The following is an 11,283-nucleotide window of genomic DNA, read 5'->3' as shown; positions in this document are numbered from 1 at the left end:
AGGGGCCTGGCTGCCGGCGACAGAGGGAGAGGGAGAGCGAGAGGAAGAAGGAGAGCGAGAGGATGGAGAATAGGGAACAGGGAGGAGAAAGGGGGACATCAACTGTAGGTGTGGGGTGGGGAACAGAACAGGAACGGTAGGTGGGGTGTGGAACGGGACCAGCGAACTGCGGGTTGAATAGAGTGAACGGCAGGGGCCTTTGTGCAAAATTGCCAGAGCTGACCGGTCCACCCTGTGAACTGCCACATGGCACGCTCTGATTCGCTGTGGACTAAAACATCACATAGGGTGTCAAGTTTGTGGACTCCTCAGTCACATTTTGCAAGTTTTGGACTAAAACATCACATTTGGAGCAAGTTTGTGGACCTGGGGTGCTATTACCTCTTCTTATATATTTTGGGACAAAGGGAGTAGCAAAAAGATATTACCTCCGTCTCAAAATTCTTGTCTAGATACATCCGACAAATCTAAGACAATTTTTTTGGAACGGAGGGAGTATCTCCGTCAGCTCCTAACCCTCGCCAGTCAAAGGCAAATCTGCCGTTTGAGACACGTCGCCCGTCTTGATAAGGACATTAGCGCATTACTTAAGTCACTAATCTATCAGAGAAAGATTATCCCGGAGCAAAAGTCCATAAATCATAAATGAAATATAAGGTGCAAAGTGCCGGAGTCAAGCTGTCAAATGTCATGTACTACCTCTGTTAACTAATATAAGACGTTTTACGTCTTATATTATTTGACAGAGGGAGTACTTCACATCAGTCTCGGTCTCTCCAAGTGCAAATGAAGACTAATCCACACTGCTGGTATCATCATACTAGGCCCCATCCCAGTCCAAATTATAAACCCTCTCTATCACCACACGATGGGCTGAAGGCCTGGGGCTGAAATTTGATGGCGCTATCAAATACCAACTCCAGTTACCCTCTAAGGCTGGAAGACTGATGATGCAAGTTCAGTAAGAATACAGTTTCCTTGAGACATGACTGAAGGCATCAGAGAGCTTGATGAGCCAACCTGTAATAAGCCATGGGATGCCATATATACAGGATTTACTTTACAAGGTCATCCTACCCTCCTAATTTTGCTCAACAAAGACAAAATCATGAAATGTCGCCTCAGACCATACGATAACAGTAGGGCATGGCGAGGGGATAGGCGATATCATGTCACATATGATATCGAATCCTTTTTTTTTTCTTTTGAAGATTGTTCGCTGCTTGTGCTTAGCTACAGAGAACTGGTACGCAGGCGCCATCCGGGGTCTGCGTCTCCTTCCAGATCCGGCCGGTGATCCTTAGCTTCAGCTCCTTCCGGTCGCCGCCCGAGAAGAACAATGCCATGTTCCTCTGGATTAGGAGACCATCATGGCTGTCACGCACCTTCCGGTGGCTGTCACGCACGCTCCTGGGGGTGCCCTCCCATACCATCTTCCTGCCATTGGCGCCGACCTCGAGGCTGTAACTGTAGTTCCGTGCCTCATTCTCGTCCCCCATGAAACGCAGGAAGGCCATGTACACTGGTGCCATCCCAAGCTGGAAGGCCTCAAAGTGCAGGCAGAAGTACTGCCCGAAACAGTGAAACACCTACTCAAAACATACCAAACAAATGCATCAGAAAGAGTAGATTTGAAATGTATATACAAGGTTACATTACTCGTCGTATTAAGAACTACTCTGTATGAGGGCTGATCTTATATCCAGGTGTATTGCACTTAAGCTGCACAAGAGAAAACATTCTTGCTATAAATACTTACCGTCAGCATCCAGGTGGCGTTTTCGACTTCTCTTGGGTTTGATTTGACGTATCTATGGTTGAATGTGCAGCCGCTGTGCATATCAACTTTGTGGTCATCCCTCAAATGGTTAACAAGGTAAGGAATGTCACCAGTCACAGAACACTCAGAACCAGCATAGGGGCAACTGTATGGTCTAAAGCCGCACATCGCTTCATGCTTTATCTTGCTGTAGTATGGGAAGATTTCTGGGCAACCCAAGGAGTAGTACTTACAGGGAAGCTCAAGCGATTCGGCTACTTTCTCCAGTGCCAAACACCTGATATCACCGAGCTCTTGTCGGCAAGTAGGGCAACGATTGTGTACCCTAGCTTTGCATGTGGAACACAGAGTATGTCCATTTTGGCACTGTAAATGCAGTCGCAGAGATTAGAATCATGCCAAAAACCAGCACTACATAGTATATGTAATTCTTCAGTTCCACACAATCACATCCCTCCAACACACAGCCACATCTGCTATTACCAATAATTTTCCCCACGTTTATTTTGATAACCACACATGTGATCCCAAATTGCTTACATATATTCAGCGTTGTACTTGCATAAGGATCAAGATATTAATATTAGCAAGAAAATCTTCCCTTTGCATGGCTACATACTACAATACATATGTTCATGGTTGAAAACAGAGTTAGATTTGCTACCAACTCATACCCGGATGACTGGAAATGTAGTTTTTTTTACAATTGACTGTGACTCCGCATATATCTGATTGATCTATTCTACACGACTATATTCTGGATCCACCAAATGAAATAAGCAGTTCAATTGCATAGGATTAATGTAGGAATGTCTACCTCCAAGAGCAGTAATAGATTAGTTTCATATGCACTACTGATCCCACATTAAACATACCATCCAATGTTACTTTTACCATTAGCTATGCACAAGATAAGTTGATTGACCTGTACTCCACTTTATATCCTCCACTTAAGGGCTGATCACATATCCACAATCAAATAAAAAAAATGAAATGGGATCATAAAATAAAGATAATGAGGTTTGAGATTGCCCAACTCCCGCAGTTTATAGTCATATCACACCAATTTCTGTTCAGGATTGTACTCCAATTTTCACAAGCTAGAAACCATCTAATAGCATGCTTGTTTGCAAGACCCTAAATTCTACCTTTCTTAAGCCTCTACATAGCAGGAAGGGATCACCGGAAATCCCAATGAAGAAGAATAATGATACAAGGAATATATATGCTATTTTCGTTTGATTACGGCAGAGCACATCACCGAAGTCGCGGCATATGTGAAATGGCAGACAAAATTCACAAGCACAATACACTACACCAATATCCCCAAGAATTCGACACTAGCTACCCAACTGGAAGCCATGAATTTCCCAAACCCAGATCCCCATTCGAACCCAAGAATCGGCCCCGAGTCCCGAAGCAGACCACCCGACACATAGCACGCCGCGCGAGAATCAAGAAGGGGGTGGGCAAAATCAAGAACCTGGTGGATCGGCGGGTACATGGAGTTGGTGCAGACGGGGCACTCGAGCAGCTCGTGCACGCTGCTCCCCGGCGCGACGATGCCCCCCGCGCCGGCGCCGGCCTTGGGGTAGGCGGCCGGGCGGGAGGCGGTGGCGGCGGCGAGGAGCCCGCCGTGCGGGTGGAGGGCGAGGCCGACGTCGTCCGCGTCCATGGCGGCGTCGGGCAGCGAGAGGCACTCGACGCTGTCCACGTCCATGGCGCGCGCCCGGACGCCCGCCTCAGCCCGCCGGCGAACAGCAGCGCGCGATCCGGGCTCCGGCGTGTGGCGCGGGGGGGCTGCGGGGGGGCGCGCCTCCGGCGCTTTGTGGCGCGAGGAGGGGAGGCGGGGCGGGGCTCGCGCCGCGGATTCCGGGCGGGTGGGGGGCGGTCTAAGAAAAGCGCGGGGGCCCCGGGCAATGAAGCGGCTCGACCGCACGCACGAGCGCTCTGGGATTAGGGAGGACGGAGGGAGGCTACGGCTAGTGCTATCATTGCTGCTGCCGTGCCGTGCTGCCTCGCGGTGTGGCAGCAATGATTTGTACTGCATGGCAGCCACGTCTGTTCTTGCTCCGTTTTGTTGCCATGGCACCATGTTGCCACTATCTTTAGTTGAAAAAAAGGTTTCAGATTTGTTGGCGCAGTCGACGGAGGTGAAGATTAGGAGACACACATGTCTAGTGGGTGGGTGTGAGTTTTCCAACTGGAGATCGTGTGGGATACCGATACTTTGAATTTGATTTGTTCTTATCAAGTCTCTCTGTTTCTTTTTACTCCGTATATAAGATTTGTCTTAGGTCAAACTTTATTAAGTAGTTTAAGTTTGCCCAAGTTTTATATTAAAAAATACCAAGATCTACAATCTTATATATATACATATAAAAATTAATCCGGTGACGCATCAAATAATATTGATTTGATACTGTGGATGTTGGAAAAGAATGTACAGAGAGGAGCAAGTGGAACGTGCTGTTGTTCATGGTGTGTGTGCCAAGCATGTCAAGTTTGGGGTTCCCACTCCCCCAATAGTGGCAGCGAGTTATCCAGATGCAAGGTCGCCTATGCTGTCATCCTAGAGAGCACGGAGGGGAGTAAGAGGCGTCGTTCTGAAGACCAAGGCTTAGTTTTTACTATGAATGGCAATAGCTCTGAGAGTTTACAGTATAAGAGTGAGAATGGCATCTCTGTAACTTGTAAAAGAGTGTGCGTTGAGAGGATTGAGGCTGTAGTAGGTGTTGATGGGGTTATCGTTCATGTAACTAAATAAATAGATGGGGGAGAGGAAGAACTTCAGGAGAGGATGAGAGAATCTATGGGAGAGGAAAAGGAGGAAGGTTGCACTCCACAGGAAGCAACCGATCCTGGGGCTGCCAGTCAACTGACGGGCGCGTTTGATGACGCCCGTCGGGAGCCATCAAAATTTTCAGTTGGAACTGTTCAGGGCTGGGACAACCTTGTGCGGTTCAAGAGCTTGTGTGTTTGGCTAATACGCATCGTCCCTGTGTTATCTTTCTTTCCGAAACTAGGAAAAATAAAGAGTATGTTGAGCTTTTGTGTTACCGGTTGGGTATGAGTTATGTGTTTACTGTTTCTGGCCATGGTAAAGGTGGAGGTCTAGCCGTGTTTGGGGATGAAGCATACTCTTGTGAGTTGAACAAATTTGGTGAGCATTTTGTGGATATGTACGTGAACAAGGGTGATGGTACAAAGTGGAGGTGCACCTTTATTTATGGAGAGCCTAAGGCATCCAAAGGCACGTTATGTGGGATCTTTTGAGGCAGATTAAACATTTGTGTGTTGGGCCTTGGTTTATGGTGGAGGATTTTAATGAAGCTATGTGGCAAAATGAACACTTCTCTCGACATAAGAAATCTCCTAGACTCATGGTCAACTTTCCTGATGTTCTGTCGGAGTGCAGTTTATTTGATTTAGGCTTTCAAGGTGTTCCGTGGACGTATAATAATAAGCAAGAGGGCAACAAGAATATTAAGGTACGTCTTGACCGTGCAGTGGCTTGCCCGCTTTGGTGTTCTATTTTCCCTCAGTGTAAGGCCTCCCATATTATTACCTGCACGTCTTATCACTGCCCCCATTTTAATTGAGTTGATGGGTAATGTGCGGGGGGAGGGGGAGGGTTGGTAGACAGTTGAAATACAAATCTTAATTGGAGAGGGAAGGTTGTGTTTTGGATGAACAAATTAATGCTTGTTGGAATACATGATCAAATATTAAGGATCTGAAAGATGTTGCCAATAATTTAGAAAAAATAATGAATCTCTTCATGGATGAAGTCGGGTGCATATTGGGTATCTGTTGGAAATATGCCCTAGAGGCAATAATAAAAGCATTATTATTATATTTCCTTGTTCATGATAATTGTCTTTATTCATGCTATAATTGTGTTATCCGGAAATCGTAATACATGTGTGAATAACAGACACCGACATGTCCCTAGTGAGCCTCTAGTTGACTAGCTCGTTGATCAACAGATAGTCATGGTTTCCTGACTATGGACACTGGATGTCATTGATAACGAGATCACATCATTGGGAGAATGATGTGATGGACAAGACCCAATCCTAAACATAGCACAAGATCGTATAGTTCGTTTGCTAGAGTTTTCCAATGTCAAGTATCTTTTCCTTAGACCATGAGATCGTGTAACTCCCGGATACCGTAGGAGTGCTTTGGGTATGCCAAACGTCACAACGTAACTGGGTGACTATAAAGGTAGACTACGGGTATCTCCGAAAGTGTCTGTTGGGTGACATGGATCAAGCCTGGGATTTGTAACTCCGTATGACGGAGAGGTATCACTGGGCCCACTCGGTAATGCATCATCATAATGAGCTCAGAGTGACCAAGTGTCTGGTCACGGGATCATGCATTACGGTACGAGTAAAGTGACTTGCCGGTAACGAGATTGAACAAGGTATTGGGATACCGACGATTGAATCTCGGGCAAGTAACATATCGATAGACAAAGGGAATAGCGTACGGGATTGATAGAATCCTCGACATCGTGGTTCATCCGATGAGATCATCGTGGAGCATGTGGGAGCCAACATGGGTATCCAGATCCCGCTGTTGGCTATTGACCGGAGAGTCGTCTCGGTCATGTCTGCTTGTCTCCCGAACCCGTAGGGTCTACACACTTAAGGTTCGGTGACGCTAGGGTTATGAAGATATGTATATGCAGAAACCCGAATGTTGTTCGGAGTCCCGGATGAGATCCCGGACGTCACGAGGAGTTCCGGAATGGTCCGGAGGTAAAGAATTATATATAGGAAGTGCAGTTTCGGGCATCGGGACAAGTTTCGGTGTTATCGGTATTGTACCGGGACCACCGGAAGGGTCCCGGGGGCCCACCGGGTGGGGCCACCTGTCCCGGGGGGCCACATGGGCTGTAGGGGGTGCGCCTTGGCCTTCATGGGCCAAGGGCACCAGCCCCTATAGGCCCATGCGCCTAGGGTTTCCCCCTAGGAGGAGTCCTAGTGGTGGAAGGCACCCCTAGGTGCCTTGGGGGGGAGGGAAACCTCCCCTAGGCCGCCGCCCCCCCTAGTAGATCTCATCTACTAGGGCCGGCGCCCCCCCATGGCACCCCTATATATAGTGGGGGGGGGGAGGAGGGAGAATACACACCAGCCCCTGGCGCCTCCACCTCCCCCCGTTACGTCTCTCCCTCGTAGTCTCGGCGAAGCCCTGCTGCTGTGACGCCCTGCATCCACCACCACGCCGTCGTGCTGCTGGATCTTCATCAACCTCTCCTCCCCCCTTGCTGGATCAAGAAGGAGGAGACGTCTCCCGTCCCGTACGTGTGTTGAACGCGGAGGTGCCGTCCGTTCGGCGCTGGTCATCGGTGATTTGAATCACGTCGAGTACGAGTACATCATCACTGTTCTTTTGAACGCTTCCGCTCGCGATCTACAAAGGTATGTAGATGCATCTAATCACTCGTTGCTAGATGAACTCCTAGATGATCTTGGTGAAACGAGTAGGAAAATTTTTGTTTTCTGCAACGTTCCCCAACAGTATCTGCCAAAGAAACTTGACTGGGCTCGAAAGAGACTGGACATTTTGTTTAACAAAACTGATCATTCTGCTTTGTTGGAAAGAAAGAAAATTCTAGTGGAGATGGATGAACTTCTTATCAAAGATGAAACATTATGGAAGAAGAGATCTCCTCTAAACAAGATGAAAGGAGGAGATCTGATGTAGGGTGGAACCCTTGTGGCTGAGCTTTCATGATTTGGAGGGGGATTCACTACAAAAAAAAGACACATCCTTGACATTTTGGGCCGAACGAAATTTTTTTCTGTCATACATATGACACTTCTATGACGATAATTGTGACAAAACCCGGTATCATCATAGATGTGGTGGGCTCCTACTTCTGTGACAAAAAATCATGACAGAAAATGGGCTTTTCATCCTGGGCGGGCCGGAGACGCAGCTGCATGACATTCTTTCGGCCGTCCATGACGGAAAAAACCGTGGTAGAAGCGAGGGGGAGGAAAATTTCGGGGAGTTGCCGGTTACGGTGGGAGGTCGAGGGCCGAGCGATGCGCGTTTCTCTCGTACACGTGCGAGGTGTTGGCTCTAACTGAACCCGAGCGAGGCGTTGGGCTCTAACTGAACCCGAGCGATTGCACTATAGGCTACACGTTACTGAACCCGAGCGATCGATCGATGGCTGTTAACTGAACCCGATGGAGCAATTCCTTCGCTACTGCTGCTAATTGAAGCCGATCGATTGGATGAACAGTGAGCGTTGCGGGGGGTTTGGATGAACAGTGAGCGGTGGCGTTGCCTCTAGATGAACAGGAACCCGTGCTGTGGAGGGCTGGATGAACAGTAGACGGTGGAGGGGTGGCCGTGGAGGGGTGGTTGAACAGGACCCTGTGGTGTGGAGGGCTCGATGAACAGTAGACGGTGGAGGGGTGCCCGTGGAGGGATGATTGAACAGTAGCCGGTGGAGTAGCGCGCGGTGGAGGCTGGATGAATAGGAGCCTGTGGAGGCTGGAGGAGGTCGATGGTAGCCCGTGGAGGATGGAGGAGGTCGACGGTGGAGATGAATAGTATCCCGTGGAGTCCCGTTTTGCGGTACGCCACACCCCTCCCGATGAACAGGACCGCCGTTTCGACCGTAGGAGGTCTGTTTCGTCCGTTTTGCGGTACGCCACACCCCTCCCGATGAACAGGACCCCCATTTCGACCGTAGGAGGTCCGTTTCATCCGTTTTGCGGTACGCCACACCCCTCCCGATCAATAGGACCCCCATTTTGACCGTAGGAGGTCCATTTCCTCCGTTTTGCGGTACGCCACACCCCTCCCGATCAACAGGATCCCGTTCCGAATGTAGGAGGTCCGTTTCCTCCGTTGTGCGGTACGCCAGGCCTCATTTCCATCGCATGTTCCGTCCAAGCCGGTTGGCTCCCACACGTTCCGTTGCCTCCCGATGAACACGACGCATTCCGTTGCCTCCCTATGAACACGACGCATTCCGTTGCCTCCCCATGAATACGACGATGACTCTGTTTCTCCGTTCCGACCCAGCCATGTACGTATGCGCGAGTAGGCGTTCGAGACCCTGCCCGTATGTACTTACGTGGCCGTATTTTCTTTCTTGCACCCTGGCTACTGTACGTATGTGTACATGCTACGTGCGCGCCTCTACTACGACACGTACGCGCCTCTACTACGACACGTGCGCGCCTCTACATCGACCAGTATATATGTACGTACACGTTCGCGACCAGAATGACAACGTTACGTACGCTTCGACCAGGTGGGTCCCGACTGTCAGACAGTTCCTTGCGTGCGAAAATGTAGTTGGTGGGTCTCAGCAGTCAGAGTAGCGAATCGTTTTTTTGCCCGGACGCACTTCCTTTGCGTGCGAAGATGTAGCTGGTGGGTCCCAGCAGTCAGGGGGCGAATCATTTTTTTTGCCCGGACGCACTTCCTTGCGTGCGAAGATGTAGCTGGTGGGTCAAAGCAGTCAGGGGGGCGAATCGTTTTTTTGCCCGGACGCACTTCCTTGCGTGCGAAGATGTAGCTGGCGGGTCCCAGCAGTCAGGGGGAAACTTTTTTTCATGAAATACGGTGGCCCGTCCGGTGGGTCCCCGCTGTCAGGTGGAGGAATCATTATTTTCCGCGTAATAAGGAGGCACTTCCTTGCTGCGGCCGTGGACCCAGTTGTCAGCCTCTCCACGTACAGTCCACGTCCGATGGAAGTCATTCCTTGACCACGTTGACCACGCTGCGCCGAGAGCACCACGGCGGTGGACGACGGCGAGGCCTAGGAAGGGGACGACTCGGAGCCAGGGAAGACGCAGCAGTGGATGCCCACGCGAAGAGGAGTACGAGGGTTCACTGGTTCGGGTGCAGTGTGAGGCTGCTGTCGCCGCAGAATAACAGGGGGTGTGAGTGAGTAGAGGGATGGCCTGGCCAGCAGTGGGAGTAGCAGGGGGCGGTGAGGCCTCCGCGGCATCACAGCCGACCACGGGAGGCACGAGCACATAGCACGACCGGCGCTGGTTTGGGCGGCTGGAGCAAGAAGACCAGAGGTTGAAGAAGCACTACAACCGTTGGATGAACATCATACGGTAACAGGAGCTAGAATCGTTCATATTGACTAAGTTGACAAAGCCCTCCGTCCCGTCAACTTGGTAGGCCCACAAGTCAGCCTCCCAGTATGCTGGGTTCCAGCTGGCAGGGGGAGTGTTCATTTTTTTGTGCGTAATAAGGAGGCACTTCCTTGCGTGCGAAGATAGCTGGTGGGTCCGACAAGTCAGTGGGGGGCACGTTTTTTTCGCGAAATACAGAAGCCCTTCCGGTGGGTCCCAGATGTCAGGTGGAGGCACTGTTGGAAAAGGCAGTGCCTAGGAGGCCTTTAGTCGCGCCTAGGCGCTAGGCAATGGCCAAACGCCTCGCCTAGGGCATAAATGGAGGTCTAGGCAGGGCAAGCAAGAAATCATGCCATATACTGCACTAATATGCCAAACGGGTTATATTCCAATTGTAGTCGACAGTAATTAACTTACTTATATGCCCTAAACTAATATCAACACCCATATAATAATCACAAATAAATTACGAGTAAAAACTATATAACCGCCTAGGCCGCGCCTAGGGCGCTTAGGCAACGCCTAGGCACAAGGCGAAGGCCAACCGCCTCGCTTACGCCTACCGCTTTTTCCAACCTTGGATGGAGGAATCATTATTTTGCGCGTAATAAGGAGGCATTTCCTTGTGTGCGGCCGTGGATCCAGCTGTCAGCCTCTCCACGCACAGTCTACTTCCGATGGTGTCGTTTGTTGACCACGTTGACCACGCCGCGCCGAGCGCATCCAAGGTGGTGGACGACGGTGAGGCCCCGGATAGCAACGAGCCGGAGATGGGAAGACGCGGGAGTAGAGTCGCAGACGGAGAGGTGTACGAGGGTTAACTGGTTCTAGTGCGATGTGGTTCGGCAGTCGTTGGAGAAGAACAAGAGGTGTGGAGGGGTGGAGGGATGGCCTGGCCAACGGTGGAGTAGCGCTTCATAGCAAAGCATGCTAAGCAGAGCTGCTAGCAGCAGGAGGCGGGAGGTGGTCCCGACGGTGCTGGAGGAAGAAGACGAGAGATTGAAGATGGATGCCGGTCGTTGGATGTAAATCCAACGGCTAACATATCAGAATCATTTGTTGACTAAATTGACAACGACTTGCGTTGGCTTCGACCTATTGGCCCACATTTCAGCCTCCAAAAATGTGGCACGTATTCAACCCATTTTTCAGAATTTACAGTCTTTTTTTTGCGCGGTAGAATTTATAGTCAATTTGATTTTTTGAATTACAGCCATTAGCTGGGCTGGATGAACAATTAATGTAGCGTCCATGTGGCCCATTTATTTTATTTTCTAAAAAATTACAGGTCATTTGCACTTTATCTAGATACACGATTTTGATGGGCTGATTCTAATTATAATGTTGGGCTGGGCCAGCAATGTTATCAAAAAATAA

The 11,283-nt window shown here is 49.8% G+C and overlaps 1 protein-coding gene across 1 annotated transcript; it reads right to left on the bottom strand.

Annotated features, from left to right (window-relative positions):
- Nucleotides 1–957: 957 nt before the first annotated feature.
- On the bottom strand, nt 958–3,593 carry LOC119275614 (E3 ubiquitin-protein ligase SINAT5-like). Its single transcript, XM_037556493.1, has 3 exons — nt 3,264–3,593; nt 1,760–2,146; nt 958–1,589 (listed from the first exon to the last, which is right to left on the bottom strand). The coding sequence occupies exons 1-3, from the start codon at nt 3,498–3,500 to the stop codon at nt 1,230–1,232; spliced, it is 984 nt and encodes a 327-aa protein (XP_037412390.1). The 5' UTR covers nt 3,501–3,593; the 3' UTR covers nt 958–1,229.
- Between the last annotated feature and the right edge of the window lie 7,690 nt (nt 3,594–11,283).

The sequence above is a fragment of the Triticum dicoccoides genome, chromosome 3B (genome assembly GCF_002162155.2).
Source record: "Triticum dicoccoides isolate Atlit2015 ecotype Zavitan chromosome 3B, WEW_v2.0, whole genome shotgun sequence".
NCBI lineage: Eukaryota > Viridiplantae > Streptophyta > Magnoliopsida > Poales > Poaceae > Triticum > Triticum dicoccoides.
This window is presented reverse-complemented; position numbering and strand designations above follow the sequence as displayed.

What these genes read in the sequence shown, in the direction of transcription:
- LOC119275614 (XM_037556493.1), bottom strand. Translation starts at nt 3,500, where the DNA reads ATGGACGTGGACAGCGTCGAGTGCCTCTCGCTGCCCGACGCCGCCATG. An exon ending in TGTACCCGCCGATCCACCAG is followed by an intron (nt 2,147 to 3,263) that starts GTTCTTGATTTT and finishes CTGCATTTACAG; the next exon opens with TGCCAAAATGGACATACTCT. An exon ending in ACGCCACCTGGATGCTGACG is followed by an intron (nt 1,590 to 1,759) that starts GTAAGTATTTAT and finishes TGTTTTGAGTAG; the next exon opens with GTGTTTCACTGTTTCGGGCA.